General features: G+C 40.2%; 1 protein-coding gene and 1 pseudogene across 1 annotated transcript; both read left to right on the top strand.

The window, feature by feature from the left end:
• The first annotated feature begins 3,936 nt into the window (after positions 1-3,936).
• Positions 3,937-7,276, top strand: LOC121645971 (extracellular calcium-sensing receptor-like). Its single transcript, XM_041994792.1, has 6 exons — positions 3,937-4,004; positions 4,154-4,451; positions 4,638-5,429; positions 5,506-5,736; positions 5,877-6,000; positions 6,378-7,276. The coding sequence occupies exons 1-6, from the start codon at positions 3,952-3,954 to the stop codon at positions 7,274-7,276; spliced, it is 2,397 nt and encodes a 798-aa protein (XP_041850726.1). The 5' UTR covers positions 3,937-3,951.
• A 6,921-nt stretch (positions 7,277-14,197) lies between these two features.
• LOC121645989 lies at positions 14,198-17,680 on the top strand (annotated as a pseudogene).
• The last annotated feature ends 260 nt before the right edge of the window (positions 17,681-17,940 follow it).

The raw sequence follows: 17,940 nt of genomic DNA, 5'->3' as shown, positions 1-17,940 counted from the left end.
GATCCAGTATTAGTGGATAGATACATTAACAAAAACTAAAGAAACACAAATAAAAGGATATTAAGGTGTATGCAGGGCATGTGTGTGTGTGGTCTCATACTGAGCACCTGCTTAGTGAGGAGATGTATGCAGCTTCCTCACAGGGGTGCCCCAAAGAAAACTGTGAAATGAAACAACGGAATGGAAGTGGAAACAAGGAAACCACAGCTGATCCTGAAAGTGACGAAAAAGAGGTAAGCTATACAGTATGCAAAATGAGATTCTATTTCTGTTCTCATATGAATAGGCTATTTCTTTCTTCATTCATATGGTAGGTATTTCCAGGCTTAAAGGCTGTTGCTTTGGACATTAACATCAGAGTTGTTGTACTCAGGTGTTGTTATTAAAATTAGGCCAATGTCTAGTAGACTGTTTGAGTTTCATCTGCCTAAGGTTTTTATAGTTTCGATTTTGTTGGCATGGAACCTATAGGAGCCTGAAAACACCAGTTGTTTTAAGCCAGGTCAAACAGTAAATAAATGGTGGCAATGAGAATCTGCTATTTAAAAAAATAGTCGGACATACATGCATACAAACAGTTGGAGTCCATGTACTGTGTTATTTGGTGAGGCTAATGAACTGGTGGAGCTACAGTAGTAGAGAGCCAGCAGTGGCCATTGTGGTAAAGCTGGTCATCCGGTGACTAAAAGGCCTGCAGTCAGATTTCTGCCCCCAAGTCATTCTGTGGTAACTGGTTACTTTGAAACACTTCAGCCCCCTTGTCTCCAGCATCCACATTGCTTGTGTATGAATGTTTGGTGGTGACTGAAGACACCACTAGCATCAATTAGCTGCCACTTTTCCAAGATAGAAATAGAAATCCAACTGATTTTTTTTTTTTTTTAGTAATGCATGTGTATGTTAGGGTTCTGTTATGGTTACTGGGTTTTTGTGTTTCTTGGTTTATTAGGTTCTGATTATAGTTTGGGTTTCTGGGTTTTTGTCATGTCCAGTTCTGTTTTCCTGTTTTCCCTCATGTGCTCTGGTTTCTGTTCCTAGCTCGTTACTCCACCTGGTTTGATTCTTCATTCACGTCACCTGCTCCTTGTTACTCCCTCTGTCTATAAATGCTGTTGGTTTTCAGTTTTGCCTTGTCAGATCCTTGTGTGTGGTTCCTGCACCTGTATCGTGTGTTTCCTGTCCCTGAGTTGAGTCTAATAAATTTCTTTATCTGTACCGACCTGTCTCCTGCCTCGACTGCCTGCAAGTGGGTCCGCACCTCTGGCAACATGCGCAACAGTGTATTTTGGTAACCATACTTTTTACTGCACCATTTTGCATCTGCAGTGCAGATGATGCATTCCGATTAAAAAAGAAAAAGTATGAGTGTAAAAGGCTTCATGTTAATTCCGGTTTAGTCAAAGGAAACGAGTGAACCCAGCCAAAATGTGATAGAGTGTACTCAAGTATGGTTTCAGGAAAGTGCGGCTGTGGGGGTGCACAGCTTTTGGGTATTTGCATAAAGGTGTCTTCATGGAAAAAAGCTTAAGAGTCACTGGAATATTCATTACAATACTTCTACTCAAGTAGGGCAGTTTCAGCTCCATACTTGTCCAGTTGAGGGGGGTAAACAGCTCAGACATGACAATGCTCCAGATGACTAAGAGAATAGTTAGTGTGTTGGTGAGAAGACTGGGACCTCAACGGCCCTGGATGTTCCAACAGCAGCCTCTAAGTCTAAACTTTACCACCTGTGTGTTTAACAGCTGAATAGCTCATTCACAAGACAGCTGAACCATCTCCAGAATCAAGTAGTTAATTACCTTCTATTCAAACACTCAAGATTTGCAATGACACAGACAACTGGAGATTTTTACAAAATACATTGTAACCCGGTACAGTGTTCACACGAAACATTATCCCATCACATAGAATTAAAAACAACAGCATCAAAATGCAGCTACATACTAAGCATGGAGCAGTTACATAAGCTTAAAATTCTGTCAGACAGTGATGATATTCAGCATGACTTCACATTTGATGATACAGTAGAGACCCTGCTGCCACCTTTACACCGGCTGGTTTGCTGGGACTGTTGTGGAATGTTGGGTCCAACACATTGTCCTTAAAAGCATAGGGTTGGTGGACAACCTGAACACGTCTGTACAGTCCACAGCTCCACTGGTCCACCTCTTAGATGTCCTCAAGAGGCCGGTGTTGAGTTTCAGAGACAGTTTTTTTTTTTATTTTTGGAAAAGAGTTCAGAAGATCCATATGTTCTAGATGCAGCAATTTGAGTAAATATAATTATTTACTTTCCACCTCTGTTTTTATGTAGTAATAGATGCTTCTTCTCATGACGTTCTCATGGAGAGTTATATTATGGAGCTTTGGGACCACATGGGAACACCGAGATTTATTTTTTATTTTTTTTATTTTTTCCGGTGTATGTGTGAAACAAGTTTATAATTAACATCAAAATCAACATGTTGATATTCAGAAATAATACAATAACACAAGCAAAGAAATCACTATTAGCATTAGGTGGGTCCATGATGCCATAACATCACTGTCGAAAATTGCAGGATTTCCTGTATCTGCCTACAATGGGAAAACAGCTGAATCTGGTGAAAATTAAAAATATCAAAAATTAACCATTTTTGCAAATGAAATGCTAACTTTAAATAATGAATAGTTTTAAACTATAATTACAATTAAATTAAAATATATAGTTGTAATCAAAATCAATGGAACAGTTTTACCCATAAATCTCAAGAAGACACATTTGATACAGTAAAAAAACAGTAAATATACAATGAAAAAGAATTTCCATTTTTTTATTGCCAATCATGGACATATCCAAAACTCCAATTGTTATATTTCTTTTACGTAAAAAAGTGAATAATTAGTAAATAAGTCATTCAAACAAAATGTCATTTAAAGAGGTAAAAATGGACGGGGGTCACCAGAGAGGGCAAAATTAAGCTGTGTACGATTTGGGATATGGGATTTGTTCCTGACGTATGTATGGAGGATATCTCATAGGATCTATCACAGATACGAATGCGGAGAATATGACGTAGGATCTGCGAGAGATGTGTATACAGAGAATATCATACACTAGAATTTCTTAAAGTTTTGTATATGGAGGGTACAATGCTAAGATCTATCACAGATGTGTATCAATGGCATATTCTATACTAGGATTTGCTATAGATGTGTATACGGAGGATATCCTACAATAGGATCTGTTACAGACCGATCTTCCCGTATATACCCAGAAACAGTCAGGATATGCCACGGATACGGAGACTTGTATCATTCTTGGATCTCTCCGGATCTTAGGTCTTTTTGTTCAGCTCATTGTTAGAACTTATCTTTTGAAAGATAGATTACACAACAAAACAATGGCGAATATAAACAACAGTGTGGTTAGAACAGCAGAAAGATGGTTGATACATCCTTAAAAAGATAAAAATAAAAAAATCCTTATATGATTTTGCTTGTGTTTGGTAGAAAAAGCTGCAGAAAGTCACTGATCACTGAAAGAAATTATTTAAAGTTTCATATAACCAGGGAAGCATTTTTTTTTTTTTTGTCTGATTACACAGACACAAGGGAATCATGTCACCATGTTCCTCCTCTGGTCCCACCTTGTGACTGCACAGTGATGAAGCATCACCGTTTATTAATATGTATAAGCTGTTTCAAATTCATAAATACCTATTCAAATCGCTCATTTACACAGAAATACATGAGATCACATTCAGTGATTCAGATCTGTCAGACAGCATGATGTCTACACAGAAGTGGCCAGAGCAGGGCTGTGCATTGTTACATCTGTTGTTGTTGGTGACATTCTCTCACACTAAAGAGCCGTTGTGCAAATGGAGAGGGGATCCTGAGAGCCCTGAGCTGTCGAAGGATGGAGACATTATTTTGGGGGGAATCTTCTCTTTCCACAGCAGCTGGATGAACAGGCAGAATACCTACAAAGAAAAGCCCCTGCCACTGCAATGCAACAGGTAAATTTTCTAGCAGAAGAGTCATCCCTTATCTTTGTTTTGGATGAAAATGCTATGAATAACAATGTTTTATATAAATTATGGTATTGTCTCATTTTTAAGAAAAACTGTTTTCCATACCAAGTTTTTATAACCATCTGAATCTATAGTTTGAATTTCAGAGAGTTCCAGGTTGCTCAAGCTATGTTTTTTGCCATTGAAGAGATTAATAACAGTTCAGAGCTGCTTCCGGGTATCTCTCTGGGATATAAAATCTATGATACCTGTGGCTCCATAGCCAGAAGCGTTAGAGTTGCACTTGCTTTGACCAATGGGAATGATATCACATCTTTAACATCTGAAGCACCATGTACCAGACCTGCGCAAGTGCAGGCCATAATGGGAGAAACCTCCTCCTCTCCTAGCACAGCAATAGCTACTGTCATTGGACCATTTCATATCCCTCTGGTGGGTAAGGTTGCCAGACTTTGAAGAATATTTCAGATAATCGATCATATGATGATAAACTATTATTATTATTATTATTATTATTTTATGTTATGTAATAGTCAGACGTAGTCTAATATATGTTTTACTACTTGCTCGATTTGTGTTTTATTGTGTATTTTCATTAATTTACATTTTTTCTTGTAGATCAGCCACTTCTCTACATGTGCTTGTCTCAGTGATAAGACCAAGTACCCATCATTTCTTAGAACAATACCCAGTGACTACTACCAGAGCAGAGGCCTGGCCCAGTTAGTCAAGCACTTTGGTTGGACTTGGGTTGGAGCTGTTAGAACCAATGATGATTATGGTAATAATGGCATGGCTACATTCACAGAAACCGCCCAGCAGCTGGGCATCTGTCTGGAATATTCTGTAGCTTTCTTTAGAACAGATCCATTGGAAAAAATAGTGAAGATTATTGACATTATCAAGGCTTCCACTTCAAAAGTCATTGTTGCTTTTCTCTCATATATGGATATGGATGTGCTTATACATGAGTTTTCCCAACACAATATGACTGGATACCAGTGGGTAGGCAGTGAATCCTGGATCTTCGATTCTAAAATTGCAGCATTGAATAAGAATCATGTCCTGGATGGAGCTATAGGTCTTTCCATCCCAAAAGCACATGTCAGTGGACTGAGAGAGTTCATGTTTGACGTGAAGCCGCTCAACTCATCCAACAATGACTTGTTTACAGAGTTCTGGGAGGCATTATTTAGCTGTAAGTTTAAACAGTCAAAGTCAGGAGAGATTCAGAAAGACTGCACTGGACATGAGGATTTGGCTGAAGTGAAAAACAGCTTCACTGACATGTCACTCATGCCCATCTTTAATAATGTGTACAAAGGAGTGTACGCAGTGGCTCATGCCCTTCATGCTGTTCTGCGCTGCAATAAAACATGTGACAGAAATGTGCAGCTAGATCCATTCACGGTGAGCTAAATACCAACATTAATTATAGTATTTACTAGAAAATGAATACATTTAAGAAAATATCCATTGTTCTTAGATTTTACAGCACATTCAGAAGATTCACTTCAAAACAAAGGAAGGAGACGAGGTTTACTTTAATGAGAATGGAGATCCAGCAGCAAAGTATGAAATCATAAACTGGCAGCCAAGAGAAAACAGCACTGTGGATTTTGTCACTGTTGGTCTTTATGATGCATCTTTACCTTCAGACAAGCTACTGAATCTGAATCTAAATAAGTCTTTAATTTGGACACAGAACTCACTGCAGGTAAGCTTCTCTTTATTGTTTAGACAATATTGCTTCATAATAGGTTTTTATATAAATCATAACATTAAAAAAAAAAACAATCTCTGAAAGAAAAGAGGATAAATCCTTAATTATTTTTCACCATATTTTTGTACATACAGGTACCTGTCTCAGTTTGCAGTGAGAAATGTCCCCCAGGAACACGTAAGGTGCTTCAGAAAGGAAAGCCGGTCTGCTGCTATGATTGTATACGATGTGGAGAGGGAGAAATAAGCAACATTACAGGTTTAGTACTTTTTAATGCAAGAAATAATACTTTGATTTAGGTTTTATTAAATAAAGGTTTGTGATGGTGTGCAAACTTCAAAAATTGACACTCTTTGCTGTTATTCCCCAACAATAAAAATAACATATATCAATTATAAAAATAATGAAAAATTCACACATTAACACAGCTTTGAAATGCAAAACGTTTCTTAAAAATTCCATACAGCTCTATATAATTAGACAATTGGCTGATGTGTGTGTATATATATATATATATATATATATATAAATATATATATATATATATATATATACATCAGCAAAGGGTTTTTATCTGCACAGAGAATATAGATCAAAACTGCAAGTACAAAATCTGCTTCAATGTTATCTTACAGATTCTCCTATCTGTGTGAGATGCCCCCATGAATCCTGGTCAAATGAAAGGAGAGATGCTTGTATCCAGAAGGAGGCTGTGTTTCTATCATATGAAGAAATCATGGGAGCACTGCTCACTGGAGCGTCTTTATTTGGAACAAGCATCACTACTGTTGTTGCACTGATTTTCTTCAAACACAGGAAAACTCCTCTTGTCAGGGCAAACAACACAGAGTTGAGCTTTCTACTACTCTTCTCCTTGACTCTGTGTTTTCTGTGCTCTCTGACCTTCATCGGCCAACCCTCTGAGTGGTCCTGCAAACTGCGACACACAGCTTTTGGCATCACCTTTGTCCTCTGCATCTCCTGCGTTCTTGGGAAAACGATGGTGGTTTTAATGGCGTTTAAAGCCAGACTTCCTGGGAGAAATGTGATGAAATGGTTTGGACCCACAAGCCAGAGACTCAGTGTTCTGGGTTTTACTCTTATACAAGTTATTATATGTATCCTCTGGTTGACCATTTCTCCTCCTTTCCCATTCAAAAATTTTAAGGAACTTAAAGACAAAATCATCTTAGAGTGTGCTTTGGGCTCGGTTGTAGGTTTCTGGGCTGTGCTTGGGTATATTGGTATACTTGCAATGTTGTGTTTTATTTTTGCTTTTCTGGCTCGAAAACTGCCCGATAACTTCAATGAAGCCAAATTTATCACCTTTAGTATGTTGATATTCTTTGCAGTCTGGATCACTTTCATCCCAGCATATGTCAGCTCTCCTGGGAAGTTCAGTGTTGCTGTAGAAATATTTGCTATTCTTGCTTCCAGTTTTGGGCTGCTAATTTGTATCTTCTTCCCAAAATGTTATATCATGTTACTGAAACCAGAGAGGAATACAAAAAAAAATATGATGGGGGAGCGATGACAAAAATAATTCTTAAAATGGAAAGCAATGCAGGAAACCAAAAGCCCAAATAATAATGATTTTCACTTTCATTTTCCTATACTTTGGGAAATTGTTAAACTTGTGGTTTTGCATTGCTATGTGTCTCTTTCCACAACCAAAACAGCTCAGGCAGATGGCCACGATTCTTGTTTCTGTTTCACCAATGTCAGTTGCTTCCCAGAGCAAGCCCAGGATGAAAGACTGAAGTAGATTGTAGATTAAACCCAATCCATTAGCTTCCTTTGTTTGATTTTTTTACAATTAATCATTTCATACATACTACAGGGCACTATTCAACTGAATTCTATTAAATTAACTTGGATTGAATTAGTGTTTGTTGATTTCCATCTTCATTTCATTTCATTTCATTTGACTTTAACATGTATCTGTAATGATTCCTATGATGACATTTGTTCTGAACTGGTGTAGTATGATTACAATTAATTGAACTCAATTAACCAGACTGTCAATGAATTTGACTTTTAGTTTTAAGCATTGGGTTTGTTTTCAGTCGTTTATTACTGAGGACTGTTTTTGTGCTTATGTGATTATAAGTTTGACAAATGTTTTCAATCAATCAATCAATCAAACTTTATTTACAAAGCACTTTTCATGCTGAGGCAACACAAAGTGCTTTACAGCAAAAGTCAATTCATCCATATTAAAACAAAAAGAAACTACATAACAGGGGAGAAAAAGAAAAAAAAATTAAAACAAATTAAAAAGTACTTAAATTCTGCAGACTATTTCATTGATTTTTTTGTGATTATTGTCTCTATCGATTTACTATTATTACATGGAGACTGCAGACTTGTTTTACTAAAGCAGAATCTGTCTCATGAAATGCTCAACATACTCCATATAAACAAGTGTGCAGATTTAACCATCTAAAAAGCCTCACACTAACGCAGAGGAATTTAACCCTCTGGTATTGTTATGGTTTTAACTGAAGAAGCAAGTAGCAGCCAATAAATTAAAAATGCCAGTATTTCTTTGCTGAACCATATTATTTTGCCACAGCCATGGTCAGGGCCTGTCCTGCAGCCTCCTATGCCTGCTCCTTGGGTCTACCCGGCTCTCCCACGTCCGACGCCGATGCCACGGTCTGCTCCAGCTTGGCCTCCGACACATGCGCAATGGTCTCGCCTGGCTACGCAGACTTCCACGCCTGCGCCCTGGTCCTGCCCGGCGTTTCAATGTCTGATGCCATCTCCTAGGTCCACACAGCCTTTGGTGGTTCCTGTGTCCAAGGAGGTCTAGTGTTACGATGCTCCCCTCCAACCAGTGGCTCCAGTCTCTGAGGGGGTCTCTGAGCGAGACGCTCCTCTCCAGCCTCTGGTTCCTTCCTGTCTGTCGGTTCCTGTCCCCGAGGAGGTCGATGGTCATGACGCTCCTCTCCAGGTCCTGGCTCCTTCCTGTCCGTTGGTTTCCAGTGCCGAGGGGGTCTCAGCTCAAGACGCTCCTCTTCAGTTACCTGGGTTATATTCTGCCGAGAAGACTCTGCTCCTGTCTGTGCGACCTCCCGTTCGCCTGCCAGAGACTCTGCTCCTGTCTGTGCGACCTCCCAGTTGCCCACCAGAGACTCTGCTCCTGTCTGTGAGACCTCCCGGTCACCCGCCAGAATTAATAAATTGTGCCTGTCTTCCAGGGCTCCAGCTCCAGTCAGCACACCTCCCTGCGCTCCAGCTCCAGTCAGCGCGACTTTCCGTGCTCCACGCAATGGTCGCCTGCAAGACATCATATTAACACCTGTGTGTCTTCCAGAGTTCCAGTCAGTGCTCCCATCAGTGCGGATCCTTGAGCTCCAGCTCCAGTTAGCACACATCCCTGAGATCCAGCTCCTGTCAGAGCACCTTCCAGAGGTCCAGCAGCTCCACTCTGCACGCCTGCCAGAGATCCAGCAGCTCCACTCTGCGCCCCTGCCAGAGATCCGGTCTAGGTCTGCCCGTCCTCCAAAGTCCTGGCCGTGACCTGCCTGTCCTCCCGGTCGTCCTCCAGAGACCTGGCCCAATTCTACTCGTCCACTGGGTCGTCCTCCTGAGACCTGGCCCTGACCTGCTCGTCCTCCCAAGATCCGGCCCCGGCCTGCTCATCTTCCCATGGTCTGGTCACAGTCAGTTCATCCTCCCAAGGACCGGCCCTAGTCTGCTCACCCTATGGGTCATCCTCCAGAGATCCGGCCCTGGTCTGATCGTCCTCCAGAAGTCTGGTCCAGGTTTGCCCGTCTTCCAGGACAATCGCCTGAGCCCTGTTTTGCAGTTGTCTCCCCCTTGTGGTCGTCCTCCAGAGATCCAGCTCCTATCGTCGCAGCCTTCCTGCCGTCCTCCCAGGCCATGTGAAATCCGGCCCCTGGGGGGGGGGGTCACAGCCTGTCATGCCACTCCTCCATCTGCCATCCCCTGATCCTCCACACCTGGTGCTGATCTGCTCATCATCATCAAGTCCAGTCAGTCACACCTGTCCTCCAGTCCTTATAATCCCCTGTTCTGTCCTTAGTCCTCATCGGACCTTAACCTACGCACACATAGGACTCATCCCTTCTCCTTCCCTGGTTCCCTGGTTCCTATTCCTCCAGCCGTCTTCTGCAAAGTCTGTAAGCCTAGTTCCTTGCATTCTTGGAATTATAATAAAGTCTGTTCATCTGTCATGTGTCTCCGTGGGGTCCATGCATAACACACTACTCCATTTTGGCTGACAACAGATTAAATTATATTTGAATCAAAAATTGAAACCATAATAATGGAAAATAGCAACAGTGGATAGCAATTCATAGGATTGGGTCTCTGTTTTTGTGGATGGTGTAGTATTGTTTACTTTATTGAGTCTCTTACTCTCAAATGTAAGTCGCTTTGGATAAAAGCGTCTGCTAAATGACTGTAGAATAGTCATGATCTTCAACTCTCACTGGAACAGTTAGCAGCCGAGTGTGAAAGTGCTTGGATGAGGATCCAGCACCTCCAAATCTGACACCTTAACCCTTTTCCTCTGCTGTACCAGTGCTGGTCAAAGTGGAGCCCTTGGTGAGCCTCAACTGTGCCACCCCCAAAAACAAAACATGTAAAAAATGCACACGTGGATTTTTTTTTTGCCTGAAATTCCAGCAGCAACAACTGAGGAGGCACTATTTGGCTCTTCAACAGGTTGTTGAATTTAACAGACGTACTTTAAAAGTGCATGTAAAATATTAAACAAAACAACTTTAAATGCTCTCACAGTTCAGTTTTATCACATGAACTACTAATTATTCAAAGTAAAGCAAAATGATGATATATTACTCGATTATAATGCTGACATCAGCACACAACAAAATCGATACATCTTTGTAGTTTGGTAATAACTTAAAATCTTCATGATGAAAAATATGGCATTATCATTTATTTAATATGGTCCACATTCAATTACTCTGTAAGACTAATCACAATGTGTAAGGCTGGGGTAATCTTTTTTACATGGGGGCCCAACTTTCCCAGTACAAAGTGGTCTGGGGCCCAGTCAGATCTGAACACTGTTTGGGTTTAATTGATCTCACTCTGGATTTGATTCTAATAACTAAACCAAACCCACTTGTAGTTTAACAGCTAAAACCTTGTGAAATATGACATGATAAAATATATATCTAAAAAAATGACATGATACAATGAGACCATCACATTTATATATTACATGTATGTGAAACTGCACATACAACAAAGCGCCCAATTGGATAATAATTCATGGAACATAATCAACTTCCAACAAAAACTCATTTAAAAGGTCAAGTCAGGCTTATAAACATAAAATCCACTAAATATTAGATCTTAACAGCAAATAAATACAAAAGAAATTTAAATATAGGTTGAGAACCTCAGTCATCCAGGAGGGGCTCAGAGTAGAGCCACTGCTCCTCTACTCAAGAGGAACTAGATGAGGTGCCTCTGGAATCCGGTTAGGATGCCTCCTGGATGTCTCCCCAGTGTGGTGTTAAAGGCATGTCCCACTGGGAGGAGGCCCCGGGAAGAACCAGGATGTCTCTCAGCTGAGCTTAGAAGGACTCAGGATTCCCTTGGAAGATCTGGAGGAAGTGGCAAAGGAGAGAGATGTCTTGGGGCCCCATGACCCAACCTCAAACAAGCGGTAGAGAATGAATGAATGAATGGATGGATGGATGGATGGATGGATGGATGGATGGATGGATGGCTGGCTGGCTGGATGGCTGGATGGATGGATGGATGGATGGACGCCATACTCAGGTATCAGTCAGGTATCAACATCTACAGCTGGTTCATTCCAAGACAAAAAGACCAAAAATCATTGACCTTTGATTGCCTTGCTATACTGCCTCCTTTTTAGACTCAATATTTAATAATAATAATAATAAATTTTATTTGTAACACACTTTACATTCCAAGGAATCTCAAAGTGCTACAATGGATTTTAGTAACATACAAAACACACCATAAAAATATAATAAACAGTGTAAAGGATAAAAGAACAACTATTAAATTTCACTACAATCGTTCACATATATTAAACCAAGATAAAAGTTTAAAAACTTGCAAAATGCTGGTTAGCAAAAAGCTTTTTTAAAAAGATAGGTTTTCAAGTTTCGTTTAAAGTCATTTAGAGACTGTGAGCCTCTCAGATGTTCTGGTAAGGCGTTCCAAAACCTTGGAGCAGCGGCTGAAAAGGCTCGATCACCCATGCTGCGAAGCTTAGTCCTGGGGGCACGGAGGGTGTTTGTATAGGCAGGCCGGCGGGTACGTGAAGGAGTGTGAGGGGAAAGAAGTTTCTGTAGGTAGGTAGGGGCATGTCCATGGATGCACTGGTAAGAGAGGAGAGATACTTTGTATTCGATTCTAAACGAGACGGGAAGCCAGTGAAGAGATTTTAAGATGGGGGTGATGTGGTCTTGCTTTCGCACCCTCATCAGGATCCTGGCCGCGCTATTCTGAATATATTGTAGTTTCTGAATGCTCTTGTCAGGGATCCCGATGAGGAGCGCATTGCAATAATCAAGCCTAGAGGAGACAAAGGCATGGACAAGCTTCTCTGCATCCACCAGGGAAAGTGATGAGCAAAGTTTTGCAATGTTCTTAAGATGAAAGAAAGAAATCTTACAGAGGTATTTGATATGGGCATCGAAAGCAAGGTGTGGATCCATTTTAATACCCAAGTTAGAAACAGATGTGGAAAGGTGTATCTTTTGCCCAGAGAAGGTGATGTTGGAGATGGTGGTGGAGAAATGGAGCTGGTGTGCAGTACCAAAAAGAATGGCTTCTGTTTTTGAGCTGTTTAACTGAAGAAAGTTCATCTTCATCCATGCCTCTATCTCCTCCAGGCAGGCAGTCAGGTTGGATAACGGTGAGGGAACAGAATGGGTAGGGGTCGTCTTGAGATAGAGCTGAGTATCGTCGGCATAGCAATGGAAAGATATACCATGTTTGCTGATGATATTACGGAGGGGTAGCATGTATATGGTAAAAAGAGTGGGACCAAGCACAGAGCCCTGGGGGACACCACAAGTGACATTGTGTGTCAGAGATTTTGAGTTCCCCAGGGCAACGTGTTCAGTTCTGTTTGTGAGATATGATGTGAACCAATTGAGGACTTGTCCTGAAAGTCCAATGGTATGTTGCAAACGGTGGAGAAGAATGCTGTGGTCCACCGTATCAAAAGCAGCTCTTAGATCCAAAAGAATAAGTAATGATGGGGAACCATTATCTGCTGCCATCAGGAGATCGTTTATAACCCTGACCAGTGCTGTTTCTGTGCTGTGGCCAGGGCGGAAACCAGACTGGAACTTCTCATATAAGTTATTGTGTTTAAGGTGGGCATGAAGTCGAGCCGCAACTATTTTTTCCAGGGTTTTTGACAAAAAAGGAAGATTAGAAATAGGCCTGTAGTTGGAGAGAACTTCCGGATCCAGGGTGGGTTTTTTCAGCAGAGCTCTGATGACAGCAGTCTTTAGCGCTGGTGGAATATGTCCAGTCAGAAAGGAATGATTTATGATCTCGGTGATAAGTGGAGAAACAGCAGAGAAATTTGCATTCAATAATACAGAAGGGAAAGGGTCCAGGGCACAGGTAGATGGTTTCATTTTCTTAATGGTGTCCATCACCTCAGTCTGTGTGGCTGCAGGGAAAGTAGAAAGGGCCTGGATGGTCGCCGATGATGAGTCAGCAGTATGGGAAGACAAAGCCCCCGCTGTGGAGAGGTGTGAACGGATGTTATTCACCTTCTGTTTGAAGAATGTGATAAACACATTACACCTGTCCTCAGTGGCCTCAAAGTAGGAAGGGAGAGAGGGTGGTTTGAGAAGGCGATCTATTGTTGAGAAAAGTCGTTTAGAATTTTTGGGACTGTTGTTTATGATTGCAGAGTAGAACCTGGACCGTGCAGCCCTTTATCCTTAAATTGCTTCAATCTATAATAAATATTAGGCTTGGTGACCTGATATTTGTCCCCCACCTGCTGCTGACATCCCTGGTTTTATGAAAACTGGGCTTTATCATTAGAGGCACAATTTTATTGACCTTTTTGCCTTCTAAACTCTGGCACACATATTCATGAGATAACAATCATTTTCTTTTATTATTATTATTATTATTATCATTATTATTATTATGCTGAGGATGGTGATGAGAATTATTATTCTTCTTCTCAAAACAAGGTATGCAAAATAATTTTTTGTTGTAGTATCTCCTTTCACCCAACCCACCTTGTAAGTCCATAGAGATGGATCATCACTTCACTCTCTCTCTTTTTTTTATACATTATCTCTTTTATCCCTCTACACTGCATAAATATCAGTGCAAGCGTTTTATCTCCATTAGGCTACATATGGTGCTACTCAATGATTTAGGTGTCCAGTCAGCATGACATCCACAAAGAGGTGGTCAGAACAGGGCTGTGCACTTTTACAACTGCTGTTGTTGGTGTCTTTCTCTCAGACTAAAGAGCCAGAGTGCAGGCAGAGAGGAGATCCTGAGAGCCCCGAGCTGTTTAAGGATGGGGACATTATGCTGGGGGGGATCTTTTCTTTCCACAGCAATTGGTTAAACAGGCAGAATACCTACAAACAAAAACCCCTGCCACTGCAATGCATCAGGTAAATAATGTTATTAAATGTTCACATTGTCACTATTTTGTGAAATTATAATATTGTAAATGAATGATTTTATTTATTGTGCTTTTAATTTTATTTAAAACAAAGAAACTGTTTTTTTCTATAAACTCTTCATGACTATCTGAGTCTATAGTTTGAATTTCAGAGAGTTCCAGTTTGCTCAAGCTATGCTTTTTGCCATTGAGGAGATAAATAACAGCTCAGACCTGCTGCCGGGTATCTCTCTGGGATATAAAATATATGATACTTGTAGTTCGATTGTCAGAAGTTTGAAGGTGGCACTTATCTTGACCAATGGCAACGATATAATCTTTTCAACTACTGAAGGACCATGTACCAGACCTGCACAAGTGCAGGCCATAGTAGGAGAAACCTCCTCCTCTCTCAGCACAGCGACAGCTACCGTGATTGGACCATTTCACATCCCACTGGTAGGTAGGATTTAACTTTGAAATATATTTTCTGAAAACAAGTGACTTGGTATTCTTTTTCAGATCGAACAAATACAGGATCAATGTTTTCTTTGTTAAGAGATTTGGTTTCTATTATTGTTTTATCATGAAGGTTTTACTAATTTATTTTTTTTCTTTTAGATCAGCCACTTCTCTACATGTGCTTGTCTCAGTGATAAGACCAAGTACCCATCATTTCTTAGAACAATACCCAGTGACTACTACCAGAGCAGAGGCCTGGCCCAGTTAGTCAAGCACTTTGGTTGGACTTGGGTTGGAGCTGTTAGAACCAATGATGATTATGGTAATAATGGCATGGCTACATTCACAGAAGCTGCCCAGCAGCTGGGCATCTGTCTGGAATATTCTGTAGCTTTCTTTAGAACAGATCCATTAGAAAAAATACTGAAGATTATTGACATTATCAAGGCTTCCACTTCAAAAGTCATTGTTGCTTTTCTCCACCATATGGATATGGATGTGCTTATACACGAGTTTTCCAACCACAATATGACTGGATACCAGTGGGTAGGAAGTGAATCCTGGATCTTTGATTCTCAAATTCCGATAGTAGATGAGAATCACATCCTGGATGGAGCTATAGGTCTTTCCATCCCAAAAGCACATGTCAGTGGACTGAGAGAGTTCATGTTTGACGTGAAGCCGCTCAACTCATCCAACAATGACTTGTTCACAGAGTTCTGGGAGGCATTATTTAGCTGTAAGTTCAAGCAGTCAAAGTCAGGAGAAATTCGGAAAGACTGCACTGGACATGAGGATTTGGCTGAAGTGAAAAACAGCTTCACTGACATGTCACTCATGCCCATCTTTAATAATGTGTACAAAGGAGTGTATGCAGTGGCTCATGCCCTTCATGCTGTTCTGCACTGCAATAAAACATGTGACACAAACGTGCAGCTAGATCCATTCACGGTGAGCCAAATACCAACATTAATTATAGTTTTTACTAGAAAATAAATACATTTAAGAAAATACCCATTGTTCTTAGATTTTACAGCACATTCAGAAGATTCACTTCAAAACAAAGGAAGGAGATGAGGTTTACTTTAATGAGAATGGAGATCCAGCAGCAAAGTATGAAATCATAAACTGGCAGCCAAGAGAAAACAGCATTGTGGATTTTGTCACTGTTGGTCTTTATGATACATCTTTACCGTCAGACAAGAAACTGAATCTGAATCCAAATAAGTCTTTAATTTGGACACAGAACTCACTGCAGGTGAGAAATACCAGAATATTAGATAACATTATTTTGGTTTCCTTCTATTTGGTGTAATTGCATATATATAAATAAAAATAAGCTCATGAAGACAACATGACAGATTTTAATTTCATGCTGCTATTGTTTATACAGGTGCCTGTCTCAGTTTGCAGTGCTAAGTGTCCCCCAGGAACACGTAAGGTGCTTCAGAAAGGAAGGCCGGTCTGCTGCTATGATTGTGTACGATGTGCAGAGGGAGAAATAAGCAACGTTACAGGTTTAGTACTTTTTAATACAAAACTTTTATTTATTTATTGCATACTTAAGCATTGTGGGGAAAAATGTAGTTAAAACTGAATATTGGTTACATAATGGTTTTTTTTATTTTTTGTTCATTTATTTAAGTTTTTTATTATTTATAAATGAGATCTTTAAAAGAACAAAATGCTTTTTCAAAGTGATTCAAACTGTCCGTAGAAAGAAGCCAAAACAAATATGCATGATTAGCGGTTCAAGCATCAGATGAAATCTCTCCCTGCTTCAGCCATGTAAAAGTAGTTCTTATAGCCTAATTTCCAACAGAGGAACTAGAAGATCTTATATATTGATTAATATTGAGAGGAAAAAAAATATCATGAGTCATCAAAAGTTTATGAAAAAAAACAAAAAACAATCTGCTTTAATATTAACTTGCAGATTCTCCTATTTGTGTGAGATGCCCCCATGAATCCTGGTCAAATGAAAGGAGAGATGCTTGTATCCAGAAGGAGGCTGTGTTTCTATCATATGAAGAAATTATGGGAGCACTGCTCACTGGAGCCTCTTTATTTGGAACAAGCATCACTACTGTTGTTGCACTGATTTTCTTCAAACACAGGAAAACTCCTCTTGTCAGGGCAAACAACACTGAGTTGAGCTTTCTACTACTCTTCTCCTTGACTCTGTGTTTTCTGTGCTCTCTGACCTTCATCGGCCAACCCTCTGAGTGGTCCTGCAAACTGCGACACACAGCTTTTGGCATCACCTTTGTCCTCTGCATCTCCTGCGTTCTTGGGAAAACGATGGTGGTTTTAATGGCGTTTAAAGCCAGACTTCCTGGGAGAAATGTGATGAAATGGTTTGGACCTACAAACCAGAGACTCAGTGTTCTGGGTTTTACTCTTATACAGGTTATTATATGTATCCTCTGGTTGACCATTTCTCCTCCTTTCCCGTTCAAAAATTTTAAGGAATTTAAAGACAAAATCATCTTAGAGTGTGCTTTGGGCTCAGTTGTAGGTTTCTGGGCTGTGCTTGGGTATATTGGTATACTTGCAATGTTGTGTTTTATTTTTGCTTTTCTGGCTCGAAAACTGCCCGATAACTTCAATGAAGCCAAATTTATCACCTTTAGTATGTTGATATTCTGTGCAGTCTGGATCACTTTCATCCCAGCATATGTCAGCTCTCCTGGGAAGTTCAGTGTTGCCGTAGAAATATTTGCTATTCTTGCTTCCAGTTTTGGGCTGCTAATTTGTATCTTCTTCCCAAAATGTTATATCATGTTACTGAAACCAGACAGGAATACAAAAAAGAATATGATGGGGAAGCAATGACAAAAATAATTCTTAAAATGGAAAGAAAAGCAGGAAACCAAAGACCCAAATAATAATGATTTTCACTTTCATTTTCCTATACGTTGGGAAATTGTTAAACTTGTGGTTTTGCATTGCTATGTGTCTCTTTCCACAACCAAAACAGCTCAGGCAGATGGCCATGATTCTTGGTTCTGTTTCACCAATGTCAGTTGCCTCCCAGAGCAAGCCCAGGATGAAAGACTAAATAAGATTGTAGATTAAACCCAATCCATTAGCTTCCTTTGTTT

This window comes from Melanotaenia boesemani, chromosome 9 (genome assembly GCF_017639745.1).
Source record: "Melanotaenia boesemani isolate fMelBoe1 chromosome 9, fMelBoe1.pri, whole genome shotgun sequence".
NCBI lineage: Eukaryota > Metazoa > Chordata > Actinopteri > Atheriniformes > Melanotaeniidae > Melanotaenia > Melanotaenia boesemani.
The sequence above is the reverse complement of the archived record's forward strand: the minus strand, read 5'-3'. Positions and strand labels throughout refer to the sequence as shown.

Bases quoted from the DNA above. Each gene is read 5' to 3' on its own strand.
- LOC121645971 (XM_041994792.1), top strand. From the start codon at position 3,952: ATGAACAGGCAGAATACCTACAAAGAAAAGCCCCTGCCACTGCAATGC. The intron at 4,005-4,153 runs GTAAATTTTCTA...CTGAATCTATAG, and splicing joins CTGCCACTGCAATGCAACAG to TTTGAATTTCAGAGAGTTCC. The intron at 6,001-6,377 runs GTTTAGTACTTT...GTTATCTTACAG, and splicing joins AGAAATAAGCAACATTACAG to ATTCTCCTATCTGTGTGAGA.